Genomic DNA, 26,969 nt, shown 5'->3' with positions numbered 1-26,969 from the left:
CCTGTCATTCCATAGCAAAGCGCCGTCATTCCACATTATGTGACATGTATAGTAGGCTAATGATGTAGGCGGACGCATATGGAAAAGGATTATTGTGTGCGCTTAGGGGATCATAGAAAAATCGGGGGTTTTATATGGGACATATGCAGTGCTTTCATGCTAATTTTGCTTAGGGGCGGTGGAGAAAACAGTTGTCATTCTATAGCAAACCGCCGTCATTCCGCATGATGTGACATGTATAGTAGGCTACAGATGTAGACGGACGCATATGGAAAAGGATTAGTGTGTGCGCTTAGGGGATCATAGAAAAATCGGGGGTTTTATATGGGATATATGCACTGCTTTCATGCTAATTTTGCTTAGGGGCGGTGGATAAAACAGCTGTCATTCCATAGCAAAGCGCCGTCATTCCACATTATGTGACATGTATAGTAGGCTAATGATGTAGGCGGACACGTTTGGAAAAGGATTAGTGTGTGCGCTTAGGGGATCATAGAAAAATCGGGGGTTTTATATGGGATATATGCAGTGCTTTCATGCTAATTTTGCTTAGGGGCGGTGGATAAAACAGCTGTCATTCCATAGCAAAGCGCCGTCATTCCACATTATGTGACATGTATAGTAGACTACAGATGTAGGCGGACACATATGGAAAAGGATTATTGTGTGCGCTTAGGGGATCATAGAAAAATTGGGGGTCTTATATGGGACATATGCACTGCTTTCATGCTAATTTTGCTTAGGGGCGGTGGATAAAACACCTGTCATTCCATAGCAAAGCGCCGTCATTCCGCATGATGTGACATGTATAGTAGGCTAATGATGTAGGCAGACACGTTTGGAAAAGGATTAGTGTGTGAGTTTAGGGGATCATAGAAAATGTTGGGGTTTTATATGGGACATATGCACTGCTTTCATGCTAATTTTGCTTAGAGGTGGCGAATAAAACAGCTGTCATTCCATAGCAAGCTGCCATAATTCTGCATTATGTGACACGTATAGTAGGCTACTGATATAGGCGGACGCATATGGAAAAGGATTAGTGTGTGCGCTTAGGGCATCATATAAAAATCAGGGGTTTTATATGGGACATATGCACTGCTTTCATGCTAATTTTGCTTAGGGGCGCTGGATAAAGCAGCTGTCATTCCATAACAAACCGCCGTCATTCCGCATGATGTGACATGTATAGTAGGCTACAGATGTAGGCGGACGCATATGGAAAAGGATTAGTGTGTGCGCTTAGGGGATCATAGAAAAATCGGGGGTTTTATATGGGACATATGCACTGCTTTCATGCTAATTTTGCTTAGGGGCGGTGGATAAAACAGCTGTCATTCCATAGAAAACCGCCATAATTCCGCATTATGTGACATGTATAGTAGGCTAATGATGTAGGCGGACGCATATGGAAAAGGATTATTGTGTGCGCTTAGGGGATCATAGAAAAATCGGGGGTTTTATATGGGACATATGCAGTGCTTTCATGCTAATTTTGCTTAGGGGCGGTGGAGAAAACACCTGTCATTCCATAGCAAAGCGCCGTCATTCCACATTATGTGACATGTATAGTAGGCTAATGATGTAGGCGGACGCATATGGAAAAGGATTATTGTGTGCGCTTAGGGGATCATAGAAAAATCGGGGGTTTTATATGGGACATATGCAGTGCTTTCATGCTAATTTTGCTTAGGGGCGGTGGAGAAAACAGTTGTCATTCTATAGCAAACCGCCGTCATTCCGCATGATGTGACATGTATAGTAGGCTACAGATGTAGACGGACGCATATGGAAAAGGATTAGTGTGTGCGCTTAGGGGATCATAGAAAAATCGGGGGTTTTATATGGGATATATGCACTGCTTTCATGCTAATTTTGCTTAGGGGCGGTGGATAAAACAGCTGTCATTCCATAGCAAAGCGCCGTCATTCCACATTATGTGACATGTATAGTAGACTACAGATGTAGGCGGACACATATGGAAAAGGATTAGTGTGTGCGCTTAGGGGATCATAGAAAAATCGGGGGTTTTATATGGGACATATGCAGTGCTTTCATGCTAATTTTGCTTAGGGGCGGTGGAGAAAACAGCTGTCATTCCATAGCAAACCGCAGTCATTCCGCGTCATTCTGGATTTATAATATGTGACATCACCTTAGGAAGAAGTGTGCTGAAGATATATTTCATAAGTTTAAGATTTTTGGAAATATATATAAATGTTCAATCTACTCCCATTATAGTCAATTGGCATTCCATTTATGCAGACCAGAGTGTCATTCCTTTTAGTATGTCCCGCTGGGGTCCACTTAAGTACCATGGGGTATAGACGGCTCCGCAGGAGCCATGGGCACTTTAAGACTTTTCAAGGGTGTGAACTGGCTCCTCCCTCTATACCCCTCCTCCAGACCTCAGTTTAGAAAATGTGCCCAGGCAGACTGGGGAGCTCTTACTGAGTTTCTCTGAAAGACTTTATTAGTTTTTTTATTTTCAGGGAGAACTGCTGGCAACAGTCTCCCTGCTTCGTAGGACTTAGGGGGGAGAAGTATGACCAACTTCCTGAGAGTTAATGGCTCTGCTTCTGGCTGACAGGACACCATTAGCTCCTGAAGGGTACTGAACGCTAGCTGCTCCTAGATGCTCACTCCCACAGCCTGCCGTCACCCCCCTTACAGAGCCAGAAGTCAGAAGACAGGTGAGTGTAAGAAGAAGAAAGAATCTTCTCCATAGTGACAGCTGAAAGAGGTACTGCGCAGCGGGCGGGATCGCTGCGCGCCATGCTCCCATTCTCACACAGGCACAGCAGGGCGCGGGGGGGTCGCCCTGGGCAGCATGAAACCTACACAAAAACTGGCAGCTAGGGGACATATGGTGCGGTGACACAATCCTACCCCCGCCAGTATAAATATTGCTGTAAAACGGGCTGAGGAGAAGCGTGCCATTGCGGGGGCGGGGCTTCTTCCTCAGTCAGCCAGCACACTACTCAGCGCCATTTTCTCTCCTTCCAGGCTGCAGAGGAGAACGCTGGTCCTTCCTTTACTGCTGAACAAGTATCAGGGTGCAAAACAGGGGGGGGGGGGGCACAGTGCAATTTGGTGCTTTGTATTTGGTATATTTATATTGTAAAAGCGCTGCAGGTCTGTAGGCAATATTGTTTCACAGGCATTGTGTTACTGGCGCTGGGATGTGAACTGGCAAATCCTCTCTGTGTCCCTCTGACAGATTTTACTGTGGGTCTGTCCCCTATAAGCCCCGGAGTGTGTGTGGTGTGTTTGGTACACGTGTGTGACATTGGCTGAGGCAGAGTGCTCTTCCCCGGAAGAAGCTATGTTAGGGACAAATAATTGTAATGTGGTTGCCCTGCCGGCACCACCCGAACCTTAATGGGTGAAAGATTTGCATGATAGTTTGAAACATATCAGAAAAAGGTTGGATAAGTCTGAGTCTCAGGCACAAACCTGGAGAAAGTCTGTGGAGGATGTGATGTTGCAAAGCTCTGCTTTTTCATCCACAGGAGACCCCTCGGGGTCACATAAGAGGTCATTTGCCCAAATAATTCAAACTGATACCGACACAGACTCTGATTCCCGTGTCGACCCTAGTGATTCCAGAATAGATCCGAAATTAGCTAAGAGCATTCAGTACATGATTGTAGCTATGAGGGACGTCTTAGACGTTGAGGAGACCCCTTCTTTACCTGAAAAGAAGGTGTACCTTTATAAAGAAAGGAAAGTTGAGGTAGCTTTTCCTCCTTCTCGTGAACTAAACACCCTCTTTGAGGGGGTCTGGGAAAACCCTGAAAAGAAATGTTTAATTCCCAAAAGAATTCAGGTTGCTTATCCCTTCCCGGCAGAGGACAGGAGAAGGTGGGAGTCACCCCGCTCCCCCCCCCCCCCCCCGTTCTGGATAGGGCCCTGTCACGGTTAACAAAAAAGGTGATTCTCCCTGCACCTGGGACGGCGACACTTAAGGAGCCGGTGGATCGCAAATTGGAAAATACTCAGACCTACCATTGCATGTGCGTAGGTGAGTAGTGCTATTGAAAAGTGGTCGGATATCTTGTCATCTGATATAGACACACTAGATAAGGATGAGATTCTCCTAACGTTGGGTCATATAAAAGACGCTGCAGCATACATGCGTGAGACCATGAGAGATATTGGGCTCTTGGGATCAAGGGCCGCTACCATGGCGGTCTCGGCTAGGAGGGCGTTGTGGATTCACCAATGGAATACTGATGCAGATTCAAAAAAGAATATGGAGTCTCTCCCCTATAAAGGAGAAGCCTTGTTTGGTGACGGCCTAGATGCTTTAGTATCTGTGTCTACCGCAGGTAAGTCCACCTTCTTGCCTTATGCTCCTACACAGTGGAAAAAGACGCATCACTCTCAGATGCAGTCCTTTCGGCCCAATAGATACAAAAGAGGAAAAGGTTCCCCTTTCTTTGCGAGTAGAGGAAGGGGAAGAGGGAAAAGATCCGCAGCCTCTTCAGGATCACAGGAGCAGAAATCATCCCCTGCTTCTGCCAAATCTACTGAATGACGCTGGGGCTCCCTTACAGGAGTCCGTCTCGGTGGGGGCACGTTTGAAACTTTTCAGTCAGTGCTGGGTTCATTCTGGCCTGGACCCGTGGGTTTTACAAATAGTGTCCCATGGGTACAAACTGGAGTTTCAAGACATTCCCCCATGCCGATTTTTCAAATCGGCCTTACCAGTTTCTCTCCCAGACAGGGATGTAGTAAACACAGCAATTCAAAAATTGTGTCAGGATGAAGTCATTATCCTAGTTCCCCAGTCACAACAGGGACAGGGGTTTTATTCAAGCCTCTTTGTTGTTCCAAAGCCGGACGGCTCAGTCAGACCGATCCTAAATCTGAAAGCTCTCAATTTCTACCTGAAGATATTCAAATTCAAGATGGAATCTCCCAGTCTGGAGGAAGGAGATTTCATGGTGTCAGTGGACATAAAAGATGCCTACTTACATGTTCCCATTTATCCTCTGCATCAGGCTTATCTGAGATTTGCGATACAGGATTGTCATTACCAATTTCAGATGTTGCCGTTTGGTCTCCTCAAGGCACCGAGGGTTTTCAACAAGGTGATGGCGGAGATGATGGTCCTCCTTCGACAGAAAGGAGTCAATATAATTCCTTACCTGGACGATCTCCTAATAAAAGCAAGGTCCAGGGACAGATTGGTGCAGAACATTGCACTCTCCCTGACAGTACTTCAACAACACGGTTGGATCATGAAGTTTCCAAAGTCACAGTTGATACCGACGACAAGATTGTCATTTCTGGGAATGATACTGGACACAGAACTACAGAGAGTTTTTCTTCCAGTGGAAAGGGCTCTGGAGATCCAGAGACTGGTCAAACAAATTCTGAACCAGCAGGAGTGTCGATTCATCAATGCATTCGGTTGTTGGGAAAGATGGTAGCGGCCTACAAGGTCATACAGTTTGGCCGATTCCATGCCAGGGTATTCCAGTGGGACCTGTTGGACAAGTGGTCCGGATCCCACGTACACATGCACCGGAGGATAATCCTGTCATCCAAAGCCAGAATTTCACTCCTGTGGTGGCTGCACAGCTCTCACCTACTACAGGGACGCAGGTTTGGGATTCAGGACTGGGTCCTAGTAACCACGGATGCAAGCCTCCGAGGCTGGGGACCAGTCACACAGGGGGAAAACTTCCAAGGAAGATGGTCAAGTCAGGAGACTTGTCTCCACATAAACATTCTGGAGTTAAGGGCCATTTCTCTATCGTCCTAGTGGATGCTGGGGTTCCTGAAAGGACCATGGGGGATAGCGGCTCCGCAGGAGACAGGGCACAAAAAGTAAAGCTTTTCCAGATCAGGTGGTGTGCACTGGCTCCTCCCCCTATGACCCTCCTCCAGACTCCAGTTAGATTTTTGTGCCCGGCCGAGAAGGGTGCAATCTAGGTGGCTCTCCTAAAGAGCTGCTTAGAAAAAGTTTAGCTAGGTTTTTTATTTTACAGTGATTCCTGCTGGCAACAGGATCACTGCAGCGAGGGACTGAGGGGAGAAGGAGTCAACTCACCTGCGTGCAGGATGGATTGGCTTCTTGGCTACTGGACATCAAGCTCCAGAGGGACGATCACAGGTACAGCCTGGATGGTCACCGGAGCCGCGCCGCCGGCCCCCTTGCAGATGCTGAAGTCAGAAGAGGTCCAGAATCGGCGGCTGAAGACTCCTGCAGTCTTCTAAAGGTAGCGCACAGCACTGCAGCTGTGCGCCATTTTCCTCTCAGCACACTTCACACGCGGTCACTGAGGGTGCAGGGCGCTGGGGGGGGGCGCCCTGGGAGGCAAATGTAACCTATATAAAGGCTAAAAATACCTCACATATAGCCCCCAGAGGCTATATGGAGATATTTAACCCCTGCCTGATTTCTCTAAATAGCGGGAGACGAGCCCGCCAGAAAAGGGGCGGGGCCTATCTCCTCAGCACACGGCGCCATTTCCTCTCACAGCTCCGCTGGTCAGGACGGCTCCCAAGTCTCTCCCCTGCACTGCACTACAGAAACAGGGTAAAACAGAGAGGGGGGGCAAATTTATGGCGATATTTTGATATAACAAAGCAGCTATAAGGGAGCACTTATTATAAGGCTATCCCTGATATATATATAGCGCTTTTGGTGTGTGCTGGCAAACTCTCCCTCTGTCTCCCCAAAGGGCTAGTGGGTCCTGTCTTCGTTAGGAGCATTCCCTGTGTGTCTGCTGTGTGTCGGTACGTGTGTGTCGACATGTATGAGGACGATATTGGCGTGGAGGCGGAGCAATTGCCAAATATGAGGATGTCACCCCCTAGGGAGTCGACACCAGAATGGATGCCTTTATTTATGGAACTACGGGATAGTGTCAACACGCTAAAGCAGTCGTTTGACGACATGAGACGGCCGGACAATCAATTAGTGCCTGTCCAGGCGACTCAAACACCGTCAGGGGCTGTGAAACGCCCTTTGCCTCAGTCGGTCGACACAGACCCAGACACAGGCGATGACTCCAGTGGTGACGGTGACGAATCAACCGTATTTTCCAGTAGGGCCACACGTTATATGATTTTGGCAATGAAGGAGGCGTTACATTTAGCTGATACTACAGGTACCACTAAACAGGGTATTATGTGGGGTGTGAAAAAACTACCTATAGTTTTTCCTGAATCAGAAGAATTAAATGACGTGTGTAATGAAGCGTGGGTTGCCCCTGATAAAAAGCTGATAATTTCAAAGAAATTATTGGCATTATACCCTTTCCCGCCAGAGGTTAGGGAGCGCTGGGAAACACCTCTTAGGGTGGACAAGGCGCTAACACGCTTATCTAAACAAGTGGCGTTACCCTCTCCTGAGACGGCCGCACTTAAAGATCCATCAGATAGGAGGATGGAAAATATCCAAAAAAGTATATACACACATGCAGGTGTTATACTACGACCAGCTATAGCGACTGCCTGGATGTGCAGTGCTGGGGTAGTTTGGTCAGAGTCCCTGATTGAAAATATTGATACCCTGGACAGGGACAATATTTTACTGTCGTTAGAACAAATAAAGGATGCATTTCTTTATATGCGTGATGCACAGAGGGATATCTGCACACTGGCATCACGGGTAAGTGCTATGTCCATTTCGGCCAGAAGAGCTTTATGGACGCGACAGTGGACAGGCGATGCGGATTCAAAACGGCATATGGAAGTTTTGCAGTATAAAGGGGAGGAGTTATTTGGAGTCGGTCTATCAGATTTGGTGGCCACGGCTACAGCCGGGAAATCCACCTTTCTACCTCAAGTCACTCCCCAACAGAAAAAGGCACCGACCTTTCAACCGCAGCCCTTTCGTTCCTTTAAAAATAAGAGAGCAAAGGGCTATTCATATCTGCCACGAGGCAGAGGTCGAGGGAAGAGACAGCAACAGGCAGCTCCTTCCCAGGAACAGAAGCCCTCCCCGGCTTCTACAAAAGCCTCAGCATGACGCTGGGGCTTCTCAAGCGGACTCGGGGACGGTGGGGGGTCGTCTCAAAAATTACAGCGCGCAGTGGGCTCACTCGCAAGTAGATCCCTGGATCCTGCAGATAATATCTCAGGGGTACAGGTTGGAATTAGAGACAGATCCACCTCGCCGTTTCCTGAAGTCTGCTTTACCAACGTCCCCCTCCGAAAGGGAGACGGTTTTGGAAGCCATTCACAAGCTGTACTCTCAGCAGGTGATAGTCAAGGTACCTCTTCTACAACAAGGGAAGGGGTATTATTCCACTCTTTTTGTGGTACCGAAGCCGGATGGCTCGGTAAGGCCTATTCTAAATCTGAAGTCCTTGAACCTGTACATAAAGAAGTTCAAGTTCAAGATGGAGTCACTCAGAGCAGTGATAGCGAACCTGGAAGAGGGGGACTTTATGGTATCCTTGGACATCAAGGATGCGTATCTCCACGTTCCAATTTACCCCTCACACCAGGGGTACCTCAGGTTCGTTGTACAAAACTGTCACTATCAGTTTCAGACGCTGCCGTTCGGATTGTCCACGGCACCTCGGGTCTTTACAAAGGTAATGGCCGAGATGATGATTCTTCTTCGAAGAAAAGGCATATTAATTATCCCATACTTGGACGATCTCCTAATAAGGGCAAGGTCCAGAGAACAGCTAGAGATGGGATTAGCACTGTCTCAAGAAGTGCTAAAACAGCACGGGTGGATTCTGAATATTCCAAAATCCCAGTTAATGCCGACAACTCGTCTGCTGTTCCTAGGGATGATTCTGGACACGGTTCAGAAAAAGGTTTTTCTCCCGGAGGAAAAAGCCAAGGAGTTATCCGAGCTTGTCAGGAACCTCCTAAAACCAGGAAAGGTGTCTGTACATCAATGCACAAGAGTCCTGGGAAAAATGGTGGCTTCTTACGAAGCAATTCCATTCGGCAGATTCCACGCAAGAATTTTCCAAAGGGATCTGTTGGACAAATGGTCAGGGTCGCATCTTCAGATGCACCTACGGATAACCCTGTCTCCAAGGACAAGGGTGTCTCTTCTGTGGTGGTTGCAGAGTCCTCATCTATTGGAGGGCCGCAGATTCGGCATACAGGATTGGATCCTGGTGACCACGGACGCCAGCCTGAGAGGCTGGGGAGCAGTCACACAAGGAAGAAACTTCCAGGGAGTATGGACGAGCCTGGAAACGTCTCTTCACATAAACATTCTGGAACTAAGAGCAATATACAATGCTCTAAGCCAGGCAGAACCTCTGCTTCAAGGAAAACCGGTGTTGATCCAGTCGGACAACATCACGGCAGTCGCCCATGTGAACAGACAGGGCGGCACAAGAAGCAGGAGTGCAATGGCAGAAGCTGCAAGGATTCTTCGCTGGGCAGAGAATCATGTGATAGCACTGTCAGCAGTGTTCATCCCGGGAGTGGACAACTGGGAAGCAGACTTCCTCAGCAGACACGATCTTCACCCGGGAGAGTGGGGACTTCATCCAGAAGTCTTCCACATGCTGGTAACCCGTTGGGAAAGACCAATGGTGGACATGATGGCGTCTCGCCTCAACAAAAAACTGGACAGGTATTGCGCCAGGTCAAGAGATCCGCAGGCAATAGCTGTGGACGCGCTGGTAACGCCTTGGGTGTACCAGTCGGTGTATGTGTTTCCTCCTCTGCCTCTCATACCAAAAGTATTGAGAATTATACGGCAAAGAGGCGTAAGAACGATACTAGTGGTTCCGGATTGGCCAAGAAGGACTTGGTACCCGGAACTTCAAGAAATGATCACGGAAGATCCGTGGCCTCTACCTCTAAGGAGGGACTTGCTTCAGCAGGGTCCCTGTCTGTTTCAAGACTTACCGCGGCTGCGTTTGACGGCTTGGCGGTTGAACGCCGGATCCTAAAGGAAAAAGGCATGCCGGAAGAAGTCATTCCTACTTTGATTAAAGCAAGGAAGGAAGTAACCATGCAACATTATCACCGAATTTGGCGAAAATATGTTGCGTGGTGCGAAGATCGGAGTGCTCCGACGGAGGAATTTCAACTGGGTCGATTCCTACATTTCCTGCAATCAGGATTGTCTATGGGTCTCAAATTGGGATCTATTAAGGTTCAAATTTCGGCCCTGTCGATTTTCTTTCAAAAAGAATTGGCTTCAGTCCCTGAAGTCCAGACCTTTGTTAAGGGAGTGCTGCATATACAGCCTCCTGTGGTGCCTCCAGTGGCACCGTGGGATCTCAATGTGGTTTTGGACTTTCTAAAATCTCATTGGTTTGAACCACTAAAAAAGGTGGATTTGAAATATCTCACATGGAAAGTGACCATGCTTCTAGCCCTGGCTTCGGCCAGGAGAGTGTCAGAACTGGCAGCTTTATCTTACAAAAGCCCATATCTGATTTTCCATTCGGACAGGGCAGAACTGCGGACTCGTCCGCATTTTCTCCCTAAGGTGGTGTCAGCATTTAATCTGAACCAGCCTATTGTAGTGCCTGCGGCTACAAGTGACTTGGAGGACTCCAAGTTACTGGACGTTGTCAGAGCATTAAAAATATATATTGCAAGGACAGCTGGAGTCAGAAAATCTGACTCGTTGTTTATATTGTATGCACCCAACAAGATGGGTGCTCCTGCGTCTAAGCAGACGATTGCTCGTTGGATCTGTAGCACAATCCAACTTGCACATTCTGTGGCAGGCCTGCCACAGCCTAAATCTGTAAAGGCCCACTCCACAAGGAAGGTGGGCTCATCTTGGGCGGCTGCCCGAGGGGTCTCGGCATTACAACTCTGCCGAGCAGCTACGTGGTCAGGGGAGAACACGTTTGTAAAATTTTACAAATTTGATACTCTGGCAAAGGAGGACCTGGAGTTCTCTCATTCGGTGCTGCAGAGTCATCCGCACTCTCCCGCCCGTTTGGGAGCTTTGGTATAATCCCCATGGTCCTTTCAGGAACCCCAGCATCCACTAGGACGATAGAGAAAATAAGATTTTACTTACCGATAAATCTATTTCTCGGAGTCCGTAGTGGATGCTGGGCGCCCATCCCAAGTGCGGATTATCTGCAATAATTGTACATAGTTATTGTTAACTAATTCGGGTTATTGTTGAAGGAAGCCATCTTTCAGAGGCTCCGCTGTTATCATACTGTTAACTGGGTTTAGATCACAAGTTGTACGGTGTGATTGGTGTGGCTGGTATGAGTCTTACCCGGGATTCAAAATCCTCCCTTATTGTGTACGCTCGTCCGGGCACAGTACCTAACTGGAGTCTGGAGGAGGGTCATAGGGGGAGGAGCCAGTGCACACCACCTGATCTGGAAAAGCTTTACTTTTTGTGCCCTGTCTCCTGCGGAGCCGCTATCCCCCATGGTCCTTTCAGGAACCCCAGCATCCACTACGGACTCCGAGAAATAGATTTATCGGTAAGTAAAATCTTATTTTCAACGGCCTGCTACAAGCGGAACATCTTCACGATCTGCCCGTACAGATCCAGTCGGACAATGTAACAGCAGTAGCGTACATAAACCGTCAGGGCGGAACGAAAAGCAGAGCGGCGATGGCAGAGGTCACAAAGATCCTCCGCTGGGCAGAAAGACATGTAAGCGCCCTGTCAGCAACTTTCATTCCGGGAGTGGACAACTGGAAAGCAGACTTCCTCAGCAGACACTATCTCCATCCAGGAGAGTGGGGCCTCCACCAAGACATCTTCGCAGAGGTGACAAGTCATTGGGGAGTTCCTCAAGTAGACATGATGGCATCTCGTCTCAACAAGAAGCTTCAGAGATATTGTTCCAGGCCGAGAGACCCTCAAGCAATAGCAGTGGATGCACTGGTGACAGTGTGGGTGTTCCAGTCGGTGTATGTATTCCCTCCACTTCCTCTCATTCCAAAAGTTCTAAAAATCATAAGAAGAACAAGAGTTCGAGCGATCCTCATTGTCCCAGACTGGCCAAGGAGGGCTTGGTATCCAGGTCTTCGGGAATTATCATAGGAGATCCCTGGCCTCTTCCTCTGTGCGAGGACCTGTTACAGGTGGGGCCATGCGTGTATCAAAACGTACCGTGGCTACGTTTGACGGTATGGCTGTTGAGCTCCAGATCCTAAGCCGAAAGGGTATTCCCTGTGAAGTCATTCCCACACTTATTCAGGCCAGGAAAGGAGTAACGTCTAAACATTACCACCGCATTTGGAGAAAATATGTTTCTTGGTGTGAATCCAAAAAGGGTCCTACGGAAGAGTTTCAGCTGGGACGTTTTCTCTATTTTCTACAAGCTGGTGTGGATGCGGGCCTAAAATTGGGCTCAATTAAGGTACAGATTTCAGCCTTATCGGTTTTCTTTCAGAAACAATTGGCCTCCCTTCCAGAAGTTCAGACCTTCGTGAAAGGAGTTTTGCACATCCAACCTCCCTTTGTGCCTCCAGTGGCACCTTGGGACCTTACCGTGGTGTTGCAGTTCTTTCAATCACATTGGTTTGAACCTTTACAGAAGGTGGAGTTGAAATTCCTCACTTGGAAAGTGGTCATTCTGTTGGCCTTGGCATCCGCAAGGCGGGTGTCTGAGTTAGCGGCCTTGTCTAACAAGAGCCCTTATTTGATCTTCCATGAAGATAGAGCAGACTTGAGGACGTGTCAACAATATCTGCCGAAGGTGGTTTCTTCATTCCACATGAACCAACCTATTGTGGTGCCTGTGGCTACTGACGCCTTCGCTGAGTCAAAGTCTCTGGATGTGGTTAGAGCTTTGAAGATTTATGTCGCCAGAACGACTCAGGGCCCTCATTCCGAGTCGTTCGCTCTGTAATTTTCTTCGCATCGCAGTGAAATTCCGCTTAGTACGCATGCGCAATATTCGCACTGCGACTGCGCCAAGTAATTTTGCTATGAAGATAGTATTTTTACTCACGGCTTTTTCTTCGCACCGGCGATCGTAGTGTGATTGACAGGAAATGGGTGTTACTGGGCGGAAACACGGTGTTTTATGGGCGTGTGGTTAAAAACGCTACCGTTTCCGGAAAAAACGCAGGAGTGGCCGGAGAAACGGAGGAGTGTCTGGGCGAACGCTGGGTGTGTTTGTGACGTCAAACCAGGAACGACAAGCACTGAACTGATCGCAGATGCCGAGTAAGTCTGAAGCTACTGTGAAACTGCTAAGTAGTTTGTAATCGCAATATTGCGAATACATCGGTCGCAAATTTAAGATGCTAAGATACACTCCCAGTAGGCGGTGGCTTAGCGTGAGCAACTCTGCTAAATCGCCTTGCGACCGATCAACTCGGAATGAGGGCCCAGATTAGGAAAACAGAGACTCTGTTTGTCCTATATGCTCCCAACAAGATTGGGTGTCCTGCTTCCATCCACGGCGGGATTGCCGTTACCGAAATCGGTGAAAGCCCATTCTACTAGAAAGGTGGGCTCATCCTGGGCGGCTGCCCGGGGGGTCTCGGCATTGCAACTTTGCCAAGCAGCTACTTGGTCGGGGTCAAACACTTTTGCGATGTTTTACAAGTTTGATACCTTGGCCGATGATGACCTCAGGTTTGGTCAGTCGGTGCTGCAGAGTCGTCCACACTCTCCCGCCCATTCTGCAGCTTTGGTATAACCCCATGGTACTAAAGTGGACCCCAGCATCCTCTAGTACGTATGAGAAAATAGGATTTTAATACCTACCAGTAAATCCTTTTCTCTTAGTCCGTAGAGGATGCTGGGCGCCCGTCCCAGTGCGTACTGTATCTGCAGTTATTAGTTTGTGGTTACACACATGTTGTGTTATATTTATTGTCAGCATGTTGCTGCAATTGTTTATGCCCGTTGGCTTGTGTTCTGTTGACTGCCATGTTGTGCGGCATGCTTGAGGTGTGAGCTGGTATGAATCTTTCCTTATGTTAAATGTAAATCCTTTCCTCGAAATGTCCGTCTCCCTGGGCACAGTTCCTATAACTGAGGTCTGGAGGAGGGGCATAGAGGGAGGAGCCAGTTCACACCCTTTGAAAAGTCTTAAAGTGCCCATGTCTCCTGCGGATCCATCTATACCCCATGGTACTAAAGTGGACCCCAGCATCCTCTACAGACTAAGAGAAAAGGATTTACTGGTAGGTATTAAAATCTTATTTTTTTTTCCGGGGGAGGGGGGGCCAATTACTGCCTTGCCCCGGGTGCCGAAAATCCTAGTTTCGACCCTGACACTGCTACTTGGTGGGTGCTGGGAAATCAGGCACTGCACTTCTGCATCAAACAATAGTTACAGCTCCCCCTGTGTGCAGAATGTGACCTCACTGGTATCTGAGTGTCAGATTTCACTATCATTTTTTTCTCCTGCTTCCAGCGATGGCGTCTGCTGATCTGAGACAGGAGCTGGACTGTTCCATCTGCCTGAGCATTTATACAGATCCTGTAACCCTGAGATGTGGCCACAACTTCTGCCGGGTCTGTATTGATCGTGTGCTGGATACACAGGAGGCGGCTGGAGTATATATCTGTCCTGACTGCAGAGCAGAGTGTCAGGAGCGTCCTGTACTGCAGAAGAACATAACGCTGTGTAACATAGTGGGGAGGTTCTTGTCTACTCAGCCAGATCAGGAGGAGACTGGGATCTTCTGCACTTACTGCATTCACTCTCCTGTACCTGCTGCTAAATCCTGTCTGCTGTGTGAGGCTTCTCTGTGTGATAATCACCTGAGAGTACACAGCAAGTCATCAGAGCACGTCTTATCTGATCCTACCACTGCCCTGGGGAACAGGAAATGCTCCGTCCATAAGGAGATCCTGGAGTATTACTGCACTGAGGATGCTGCCTGTATCTGTGTGTCCTGCAGGCTGGATGGAGAACATCGGGGACACCATGTGGAGATGATGGATGAGGCCATTAAGAAGAAGAAGGAGAAGCTGAGAAATGTTCTGCAGAAACTGACCACAAAGAGAGCAGAGACTGAGAAAAGAGTCCAGAGTCTGCAGGAGCGCAGGAGAGAAGATCAGGGAAAAGCAGATGGTGTAACAGAGACAGTCACTGCCCTGTTCAGAGACATCAGGAGACAGCTGGAAGACATGGAGAAGACAGTCCTCAGTGAGATCTCCAGGCAGGAACAGCGCGTTTCACTCTCAGTCTCTGATCTGATCCAGCAGCTGGAAATAAAGAAGGACGAGCTGTCCGGGAAGATGCGTCACATTGAGGAGCTGTGTAACATGTCTGATCCAGTGACTGTCTTACAGGAACCAGACACAGGGGACTTGTGTGATACTGAGGACACAGAGGGACATGATACCCAGGTCCATGGTGCAGGAGATCTGGATGTGGGTCTCATCTCAGGTACATTACATACATTATTATCTGATATAATAACAGGTATAAGTACAGGGATCTATGTACAGCAGCCTACAGACCTATTACTGGATGTAACCACAGGTAGTGATTATATACAGATATCAGGTGACAGGAAAACTGCATCCAGGTCAGATATAAGACAGAATCACCCAGTAACACCAGAGAGATTTCAGTATAATCAGGTAATAAGCACCAGGGGATTCTCATCAGGGCGACATTACTGGGAGGTGGATGTCAGTAAGTCAGAGATGTGGAGGGTTGGGATGTGTTATCCCAGTATAGACAGGAGAGGATTGCAATCAGCCATTGGTAATAATAACAAGTCCTGGTGTCTGAGTAGGGGTAATAATCAGTCCTCAGTGATACATGACTGTACAGGGTACCAGTTACCTGAAGATATGTGCTGTTACAGAGTGAGGGTATATCTGGATTATGAGGCAGGACAGCTGTCCTTTTATTCTCTGTGTGACCCCATCAGACACTTACACACCTACACTGCCACCCTCACTGAGCCCCTCCATGCTGCATTATGTGTAGGGGCCGGGTGTATAACTATATGTGGGGGAGTCAGGAGCTGGGAGAAATTACCATATCAAATCCTCCCAGAGACTGGTGACATCACAGGGAGGGGAATATGATTGGTGGAGCACTCAGCCAATGGAATGCAGCAGTAGGTGGAGCTACAGCTGAGCCCCTCCCCCTGTGTGACCACATGATCAGTGTGTCTGGAGCTGTTCCCTTATTGGTGTGTTGCTGTCATTATAACTATATAAATACACATCTCTGCCTCTGACACCTGTGATTGGCTGGAATATCTGTCAGTGTGCTGATTGTCAGTATAGTGTGATGGTGACATTATGTGTGACAGCATTGTGACCATAGGCGTGTGCAGGTAATTGTATTAGGGGGTGCACCTCAGGAGGGGCGTGTCTAGCACTATTGTACAGTCTCTCAGTAAAATCACATGGCTTAGTCTAATTTCTCCCTAGTTCCTAATACTACAAGTAGATATAATACATCCCAGAGAAATAAAATGAAACATAATGGTGTGACCACTGCCTAGTACTAACTGTCCGCTTCAGCATAACCCTGAGCCCTAGCTGCCGCTGCTCCCTATCACTGCTTACGCTTCCCCAACCTATCCCTGACCCAGTGTCGGAACTAGAGTGTGGTGGGCCTAGGTGCATATACATTTCCCTCCCCCCACATACACCCCACCCCTTACACCTGCCAGCACCTACACCCCGATTTTGAGTGGGCCACTCTGAAAAGTAGGGGAGATTTAGGGGGCTGAACATTTCAGCTTTAAAATAACACAAGTAAAGCTTAAAATGTACACATGTGCCATCAGATCCCTCCTCTGCAATACCACAGCATTTGTCACACATGTCACCATGCTCACCAGCTACTGACAGTAGTGCCCCTTATTCACATTACGCCACACAGTATGAGCAGAAATTCACATTACGCCACACAGTATGAGCAAAAATTCACATTACGCCACACAGTATGAGCGGAAATTCACATTACGCCTCACAGTATGAGCTGAAATTCACATTACACCACACAGTATGAATGGAAATTCAATTACGCCACACTGTATGAATGGAAATTCACATTACGCCACACAGTATGAGCCAAAATTCACATTACGCCACACAGTATGAGCCAAAATTCACATTACGCCACACAATATGAGCCAAAATTCACATTACACCACACAGTATGAGCTGAAATTCACATTACACCACACAGTATGAGCGGAAATTCACATTACACCACACAGTATGAGCCGAAATTCACATTACGCCACACAGTATGAATGGAAATTCAATTACGCCACACTGTATGAATGGAAATTCACATTACGCCCCACAGTATGAGCCAAAATTCACATTACGCCACACAATATGAGCCAAAATTCACATTACACCACACAGTATGAGCTGAAATTCACATTACACCACACAGTATGAGCCAAAATTCACATTACGCCACACGGTATGAGCCAAAATTCATATTACGCCACACAGTATGAGTATCATCACCTATATTTCTATACGCTAATATTAAGAGAGGTGGTGCTACCATACCAATCTCATCATTGTATATAGATAGTTACTAGTAAAAAGGAAAGAATGAGATCTATAAGAGCACTCTGGAATCTACTGAATGCTTGGCTCATCTAATATACGTATGTAACCCTTCTTTCTCCGGCTGGGTCCACAGGTTATCCACAGGATAAGATCTATGCAAACTGGAGGACGGGGGTAGCAAATCTGCGCTGTATTAGATGGAGACAGCTAGCCGTGTGGAGAGTGCTAGAGCTCCCTAAATTCCAACGCGTTTCGGGACAGCCTGGTCCCTTCCTCAAGGCTGGATCGGAGGGACCAGGCTGTCCCGAAACGCGTTGGCTATACCTTGTGGCGCTGCCCACCCCCGGACGTTTTGTGGACTGTTCTCCTGACTGCCTGAAAGGGAATTCGATGAGAGGAGTCACAAGCAGGGTATTTCCCGGGGTACCCTGCCTTTACTTTGACACCTGCGGCTCCTCCACCTGCATCGGTAGGAATCGGTAGGAATTCATTCCCCCACACAGTCTGTGTTCAGTCCACTTGTTGTTTTTACCTGTTAGTATTGTATTTATTAAATTCATATTTTAATTTCTCTGACGTCCTAGTGGATGCTGGGAACTCCGTAAGGACCATGGGGAATAGCGGCTCCGCAGGAGACTGGGCACAAAAGTAAAAGCTTTAGGACTACCTGGTGTGCACTGGCTCCTCCCCCTATGACCTTCCTCCAAGCCTCAGTTAGATTTTTGTGCCCGGCCGAGAAGGGTGTACACTAGGGGCTCTCCTGAGCTTCTTAGTGAAAGTTTAGTTTTAGGTTTTTTATTTTCAGTGAGACCTGCTGGCAACAGGCTCACTGCATCGAGGGACTAAGGGGAGAAGAAGCGAACTCACCTGCGTGCAGAGTGGATTGGGCTTCTTAGGCTACTGGACACCATTAGCTCCAGAGGGACCGAACACAGGCCCAGCCTCGGAGCTCGGTCCCAGAGCCGCGCCGCCGGCCCCCTTACAGAGCCAGAAGCAAGAAAAGGTCCGGAAAAATCGGCGGCAGAAGACATCAGTCTTCAACAAGGTAGCGCACAGCACTGCAGCTGTGCGCCATTGTTACTCAGGCACACTTCACACTCCGGTCACTGAGGGAGCAGGGCGCTAGGGGGGGGGGGCGCCCTGAGCAGCAATGTAAAACACCTTGGCTGGCATAAATACACCACATATAACCCCCAGGGCTATATGGATGTATTTTAACCCCTGCCAGAACTCACCAAAAAAGCGGGTGAAAAGACAGCCGAGAAGGGGGCGGAGCCTATCTCCTCAGCACACGGGCGCCATTTTCCATCACAGCTCCGCTGGAAGGACGTCTCCCTGACTCTCCCCTGCAGTCCTGCACTACAGAAAAGGGTAAAAAAGAGAGGGGGGCACTAATTTGGCGCAGTTTTTGATACTAACAGCAGCTATAAAGGGAAAAGCACATTTTATAGTGGTATTCCTGTCTATATATAGCGCTCTGGTGTGTGCTGGCATACTCTCCCTCTGTCTCCCCAAAGGGCTAGTGGGGTCCTGTCCTCTATCAGAGCATTCCCTGTGTGTGTGCGGTGTGTCGGTACGATTGTGTCGACATGTTTGAGGAGGAAAATGAGATGGAGGCGGAGAAATTGCCTATTATACAGTTGTCACCCCCTAGGGAGTCGACACCTGAGTGGATGAGCTTATGGAAGGAATTGCGTGACAATGTCAGCTCTTTACAACAGACAGTTGACGACATGAGACAGCCGGCTACTCAGCTTGTGCCTGTCCAGGGGTCTCAAACGCCATCAGGGGCTTTAAAACGCCCGTTACCTCAAATGGCAGACACAGACACGGATACTGACTCCAGTGTCGATGATGAGGAGACAAACGTGACTTCCACTAGGGCCACACGTTACATGATTGAAGCAATGAAAAATGTATTGCATATCTCTGATAATACAAGTACCACTAAAAAGGGTATTATGTTTGGTGAGAAAAAACTGCCTGTAGTTTTTCCTGTATCCGAGGAATTAAATGAAGAGTGTGATGAGGCGTGGGTTTCCCCCGATAAAAAACTGATAATTCCTAAAAGGTTATTGGCATCGTACCCTTTCCCGCCAGAGGATAGGGCACGTTGGGAAACACCCCCTAGGGTGGATAAAGCGCTCACACGCTTGTCTAAACAGGTAGCACTACCCTCTCCTGATACGGCCGCCCTAAAGGAACCTGCCGATAGAAAGCTGGAGAATATCCTAAAATGTATATACTCTCACACGGGTGTTATACTGCGACCAGCAATCGCCTCAGCCTGGATGTGCAGTGCGGGCCTGGTGTGGTCGGATTCCCTGACTGAAAATATTGATACCCTAGATAGGGACACTATATTACTGACTATAGAGCATTTGAAGGATGCATTTCTATATATGCGTGATGCACAGAGGGATATTTGCCGACTGGCATCAAGAGTTAGCGCGTTGTCCATTTCTCCAAGAAGAGGTTTATGGACGCGGCAGTGGTCAGGTGATGCGGATTCTAAAAGGCACATGGAAGTATTGCCTTATAAGGGGGTGGAGTTATTTGGGGTAGGTCTATCAGACCTGGTAGCCACGGCAACTGCTGGAAAATCCACATTTTTACCCCAGGTAGCTTCTCAACCTAAGAAGACGCCGTATTATCAGGCGCAGTCCTTTCTGCCCCATAAGGGCAAGCGGGCAAAAGGCGCCTCATTTCTGCCCCGTGGCAGAGGGAGAGGAAAAAGGCTCCAACAAACAGCCAGTTCCCAGGAACAAAAGCCCTCTCCCGCCTCCGCAAAGTCCTCAGCATGACGCTGGGGCTTTACAAGTGGACTCAGGCACGGTGGGGGCCCGTCTCAAGAAGTTCAGTGCGCAGTGGGCCCACTCGCAAGTGGACCCCTGGATCCTTCAGGTGGTATCTCAGGGGTACAAATTGGAATTCGAGACGTCTCCCCCTCGCCGTTTTCTAAAGTCTGCTTTACCGACGTCTCCCTCAGACAGGGAGGCAGTATTGGAAGCCATTCACAAGCTGTATTCCCAGCAGGTGATAATCAAGGTACCCCTCCTACAACAGGGAAAGGGGTACTATTCCACACTATTTGTGGTACCGAAGCCGGACGGCTCGGTGAGACCAATTTTAAACCTAAAATCCTTGAACACTTACATACAAAGGTTCAAATTCAAGATGGAGTCACTCAGAGCAGTGATTGCAAACCTGGAAGAAGGGGACTATATGGTGTCTCTGGACATCAAAGATGCTTACCTACATGTCCCAATTTACCCTTCTCACCAAGGGTACCTCAGGTTTGTGGTACAGAACTGTCACTATCAGTTTCAGACGCTGCCGTTTGGATTGTCCACTGCACCCCGGGTCTTTACCAAGGTAATGGCCGAAATGATGATACTCCTTCGAAGGAAGGGAGTTTTAGTTATCCCTTACTTGGACGATCTCCTGATAAGGGCAAGATCCCGGGAACAGTTGGAAGTCGGAGTAGCACTATCTCAGATAGTGCTGCGCCAGCACGGTTGGATTCTCAATATTCCAAAATCGCAGCTGATCCCGACGACACGACTTCTATTCCTAGGGATGATCCTGGACACAGTCCAGAAAAAGGTGTTTCTCCCGGAGGAGAAAGCCAGGGAGTTATCCGAACTAGTCAGAAATCTCCTAAAACCAGGCCAAGTCTCAGTGCATCAATGCACAAGGGTCCTGGAAAAGATGGTGGCTTCTTACGAAGCAATCCCATTCGGCAGATTCCACGCAAGAACCTTCCAGTGGGATCTACTAGACAAATGGTCCGGGTCGCATCTTCAGATGCATCAGCGGATAATCTTGTCACCAAGGACGAGGGTGTCTCTCCTGTGCTGGTTGCAGAGTGCTCATCTTCTAGAGGGCCGCAGATTCGGCATTCAGGACTGGATCCTGGTGACCACGGATGCCAGCCTGAGAGGCTGGGGAGCAGTCACACAGGGAAAAAATTTCCAGGGCTTGTGGTCAAGCCTGGAGACATCACTTCACATAAATATCCTGGAGCTAAGGGCCATCTACAATGCTCTAAGCCTAGCAAGACCTCTGCTTCAAGGTCAGCCGGTGCTGATCCAGTCAGACAACATCACGGCAGTCGCCCACGTAAACAGACAGGGCGGTACAAGAAGCAGGAGGGCAATGACAGAAGTTGCAAGGATTCTTCGCTGGGCGGAAAATCATGTGATAGCACTGTCAGCAGTGTTCATTCCGGGAGTGGACAACTGGGAAGCAGACTTCCTCAGCAGACACGACCTCCACCCGGGGGAGTGGGGACTTCACCCAGAAGTCTTCCACATGATTGTGAACCGTTGGGAAAAACCAAAGGTGGACATGATGGCGTCCCGCCTCAACAAAAAACTAGACAGGTATTGCGCCAGGTCAAGGGACCCTCAGGCAATAGCTGTGGACGCTCTGGTAACACCGTGGGTGTACCAGTCAGTGTATGTGTTCCCTCCTCTGCCTCTCATACCCAAGGTACTGAGAATTATAAGATGGAGAGGAGTAAGCACTATATTCGTGGCTCCGGATTGGCCAAGAAGGACTTGGTAACCGGAACTTCAAGAGATGCTCACGGAGGATCCGTGGCCTCTACCTCTAAGAAGGGACCTGCTCCAGCAAGGACCCTGTCTGTTCCAAGACTTACCGCGGCTGCGTTTGACGGCATGGCGGTTGAACGCCGGATCCTGAAGGAAAAAGGCATTCCGGATGAAGTCATCCCTACCCTGATCAAAGCCAGGAAGGATGTAACCGTGCAGCATTATCACCGTATTTGGCGTAAATATGTTGCGTGGTGCGAGGCCAGGAAGGCCCCTACAGAGGAATTTCAACTGGGTCGTTTCCTGCATTTCCTGCAAACAGTACTGTCTATGGGCCTAAAATTAGGGTCCATTAAGGTTCAAATTTCGGCCCTGTCGATTTTCTTCCAAAAAGAACTGGCTTCAGTTCCTGAAGTTCAGACGTTTGTCAAGGGGGTGCTGCATATACAGCCTCCTTTTGTGCCTCCAGTGGCACCTTGGGATCTTAATGTAGTTTTGGGATTCCTAAAATCACATTGGTTTGAACCACTCTCCACTGTGGACTTAAAATATCTCACACGGAAAGTGGTAATGCTGTTAGCCCTGGCTTCAGCCAGGCGTGTCTCAGAATTGGCGGCTTTATCCTATAAAAGCCCTTACCTAATTTTTCATACGGACAGGGCAGAATTGAGGACTCGTCCTCAATTTCTCCCTAAGGTGGTTTCAGCGTTTCACTTGAACCAGCCTATTGTGGTACCTGCGGCTACTAGGGACTTGGAGGACTCCAAGTTGCTGGACGTAGTCAGGGCCCTGAAAATATGTTTCCAGGACGGCTGGAGTCAGAAAATCTGACTCGCTGTTTATCCTGTATGCACCCAACAAGCTGGGGGCTCCTGCTTCTAAGCAGACTATTGCTTGTTGGATTTGTAGCACAATTCTGCTTGCACATTCTGTGGCAGGCCTGCCACAGCCAAAATCTGTAAAAGCCCATTCCACAAGGAAGGTGGGCTCATCTTGGGCGGCTGCCCGAGGGGTCTCGGCTTTACAACTTTGCCGAGCAGCTACTTGGTCAGGGGCAAACACGTTTGCAAAATTCTACAAATTTGATACCCTGGCTGAGGAGGACCTGGAGTTCTCTCATTCGGTGCTGCAGTGTCATCCGCACTCTCCCGCCCATTTGGGAGCTTTGGTATAATCCCCATGGTCCTTACGGAGTTCCCAGCATCCACTAGGACGTCAGAGAAAATAAGAATTTACTTACCGATAATTCTATTTCTCGTAGTCCGTAGTGGATGCTGGGCGCCCATCCCAAGTGCGGATTGTCTGCAATACTTTGTACATAGTTATTGTTACAAAAATCGGGTTATTATTGTTGTGAGCCATCTTTTCAGAGGCTCCTCTGTTATCATGCTGTTAACTGGGTTCAGATCACAGGTTGTACGGTGTGATTGGTGTGGCTGGTATGAGTCTTACCCGGGATTCAAAATCCTTCCTTATTGTGTACACTCGTCCGGGCACAGTATCCTAACTGAGGCTTGGAGGAGGGTCATAGGGGGAGGAGCCAGTGCACACCAGGTAGTCCTAAAGCTTTTACTTTTGTGCCCAGTCTCCTGCGGAGCCGCTATTCCCCATGGTCCTTACGGAGTTCCCAGCATCCACTACGGACTACGAGAAATAGAATTATCGGTAAGTAAATTCTTATTTTTACTACATCAGTGTGTTTTTACCAACACTCATATACCTGCATAAAAGCTAAATGTACAGGTTAACATCAGAGAGACCAGCGGCATTGTAGAGAGAGCATACTCCTCTTTTTCTTGTATCTACAGGATAACATTGGGATATGCCGGAGCGACAGCGGAAATGGCACCAAACAGTCACGAGCTTTCTGGCCTCCCAGGATGCATCGGGGCTTCACACGGGTCATTCCCTCTGCCACACATAAAAGTGGTCACACTCTTGATCTTGTCTTTCAGATTGGATTAGAAGTCACTGACCTAAAAATAAACCCAGTCATCTGGTCGGACCACTACTCCCTCTGGTTCTCAGTTGCAACCCCTCAAATAAGATCTCTGCCCGTGGAGTTGACCAGATATCGTCCAAGGAGGGGTATGACTCCCCAGGCTCTTGCAGCAAATCTGGATTTCTCTGCTATACTGGGTGCCTGTGAAGATCCCTGTTCCCTAGTCCGTTATTATAATAGGGATGTTATGGCTGCAATTGATATTATCGCCCCTGTGCGTATAAGACCTCGTAAACCACAACGTCAAGCTCCATGGTTCGACAACAGTGTTAGTGAGCTCAAGAAAAGGGGGCATAGACTGGAAAGAGGATGGAGGAAGACTAACCTAGTGGATGACAAAATAAAACTAATAAAGCATAACGAAGAATATCAATCGACAATCACTCTTAAGAAATCACAGTTCCTGTCAAATGAGATCACAGCAGCAAACAATAGGCCAGCTCAACTTTTCCGCACAGTGGAGATGCTTTGCAAGCCAGCATGCCTGCAGACTGATGAGACCCTTTCCCAGGCAAGATGCAACGAGTTTGCAAACTTCTTTGCAGATAAAATATCCACCATCCGGGCTGGAATCTCTACAGTGCCATCAAAGGAGTGCCAAACTACAAAGCCTGCCAATATAATCTACCTGCCTTCATGGACCAGCTTTGACCCCGTAAAGGACACTGCTGAAATTGCTCGGATTTTGCGTCCCACCACCTGTGGTCTGGACCCAGCCTCAACCAAGCTTCTAATAGGTTGTATGGATATAATTGGTCCTGTCTTTGCAAAAATTGTTCAATGCTCTTTGCAGACAGGCATTTTTCCTGGACCCCTAAAGGAAACAATTGTTAGACCGCTTCTTAAAAAACCTAATTTAGATCCCGACTGCATGACCAACTACAGACCGGTATCAAACCTTCCTTTCCTAGGAAAGGTTATTGAGAAAGTGGTTGCAAATCAACTGGAAACCCGCCTGACAACCCATGATATTTATGATCCATTTCAATCAGGATTCAGGAGAAGACATAGCACTGAAACAGCCCTGGTGTGTATGTTAAATGATCTTCTGATGGCAAAAGACAGAGGTGACTGTTCAATATTAATCCTTCTGGATCTCTCGGCAGCATTTGATACCGTGGACCATGGGCTTCTGATTGAGCGACTGATACACTTCTGTGGTCTGGATGGCACAGTCCAAAACTGGTTCAAATCTTTTCTCACAGGCAGGTCACAGAGAGTATCATCTGGATTATACTCATCACCACCAGTGCCATTGCCATGTGGTATCCCACAAGGTTCTATACTATCCCCCATGCTTTTTGCAGTATACATGCTCCCATTGGGTGAAATAATCAGGCGCCATAGCCCGGTCTACCACTGCTATGCAGATGATACACAACTGTACTTGTCCTTTGCTCCGGGCACTGATAACCCAATAGCAACCCTAAATGGCTGTCTAGTTAAACTACAGGAGTGGATGAGCGCCAGCTGGCTGCGACTGAACCCAGATAAAACAGAGGTCCTTATAATACGACCGCAACATCAAAGGACAGGACTGCAGCATAGCCAACCAACTGGACTTACACTCGGGGATTCAGAATTACAGACCAGTGATCGTGTGTGGAATCTTGGCGTTGTCCTGGATGGTGGCTTGACACTTAAACATCAGATATCAGCCACAATCAAATCCTCATTCTTTCACCTGAGGAACATAGCCAGAATCAAGCACTTAATTCCCTCAGATGATATGCCAAAAGTCATACATGCATTTGTATCATCTCGATTAGACTACTGTAATGCCCTGTACCTTGGTCTACCAGCAAAAGAATTGCAACGCTTACAGCTGGTGCAAAACACAGCTGCCAGGCTGTTAACCAACCAGCCCCGTTCTAGCCACATAACACCCATACTCTACTCCCTTCACTGGCTGCCTGTACGATGGCGAATCATCTTCAAGATTGGCTTACTGAGTTTCAAAGCATTACATGACCAAGGCCCAAGGTACCTGAAACAGCTTATGCCCCCATACTGCCCCACTCGATTACTGCGATCTGTAGATGAAGGACTTTTAGTAGTACCTAGAATCTACCGTAATTCTTCTGGGGGTCGAGCTTTTAGTCATGCGGCTCCGACTCTATGGAACTCACTTCCCCGCACAGTGCGAGAGGCCCCAACTATAGAATCCTTCAAAAGTAGACTCAAGACTTTCCTGTTTACTCAAGCATTTCCATAGTGTCCCTTTCAGTATCTTCGTGCTTCTGTATTTTATGAAAATGTACTTCATTATTTTCTGTATTATATCATGCTATATATCTGTTAAGCACCTTGAGTCCTATTGGAGAAAGAGCGCTATAGAAATAAAATTATATATATATATATATATCTCTATATATATATATCTCCTATATATTAGCCCAGATCTGTGACTTTGTGCTTCATTTGCTAACGCTGGGCGGAGTCACAACACTGGGCGGAGTTAGTCAAACGAGTCACAGATCTGGGCAAATCTATAGGAGACTAGGAGCAGATGCAGATGGTATGGGCATGACCCAAGCAGGGGTTCATACCTCCCAGCTTTCTGCAGGCAGAAGCAGGGACACACGCATGACGGAAAGGGGGCGTGGCCAACGGAAAGGGGTGTGGTCACGCTCCCATTTTTATCAATGTGGGGGCATGCCCAGCGCTCTGTGAGATGCTGGCATGCCCCCACGGGCGGATTATGAGTCCGGGGGGCCCAGGGCACTTGAGACAGGGGGCCCTATCTCATTGCTGTGCCTGCTGCGGGTTTGGAGGCGTGGGCAAATCGCGACTGTGTGGCCACGCCCCCTTATGCAAATTCCAGTATATATATATTTTTTATGGGATTTTGGCCCCTCAGCTAGGGGTAAATCCAGAGGGGGTGGTCGCTAGAAGAAAGCAGGGAGGCAGCAACACCACAGACCTGCAAACATGCAGCAGCGTGTGCCATACTTACCCACTCTCCCGGAAGCTGCGGGAGGCTCCCGTTTTTTGGGGTAGCCCCCCGCACCCC

General features: G+C 48.2%; 1 protein-coding gene across 1 annotated transcript in view; it reads left to right on the top strand.

Moving 5' to 3' along the window:
• LOC134933680 (E3 ubiquitin/ISG15 ligase TRIM25-like) overlaps window positions 1–16,095 on the top strand; it is a 32,563-nt gene extending 16,468 nt beyond the window's left edge. The window contains exon 2 of the mRNA XM_063929055.1: window positions 14,307–16,095. Coding sequence (XP_063785125.1) covers window positions 14,307–15,940 — 1,634 coding nt within the window. The 3' untranslated portion in view covers window positions 15,941–16,095. The remainder of the gene's footprint in view (window positions 1–14,306) is intronic.
• Window positions 16,096–26,969: the final 10,874 nt, after the last annotated feature.

Source organism: Pseudophryne corroboree, chromosome 6 (genome assembly GCF_028390025.1).
Source record: "Pseudophryne corroboree isolate aPseCor3 chromosome 6, aPseCor3.hap2, whole genome shotgun sequence".
Taxonomy (NCBI): domain Eukaryota; kingdom Metazoa; phylum Chordata; class Amphibia; order Anura; family Myobatrachidae; genus Pseudophryne; species Pseudophryne corroboree.
This window is presented reverse-complemented; position numbering and strand designations above follow the sequence as displayed.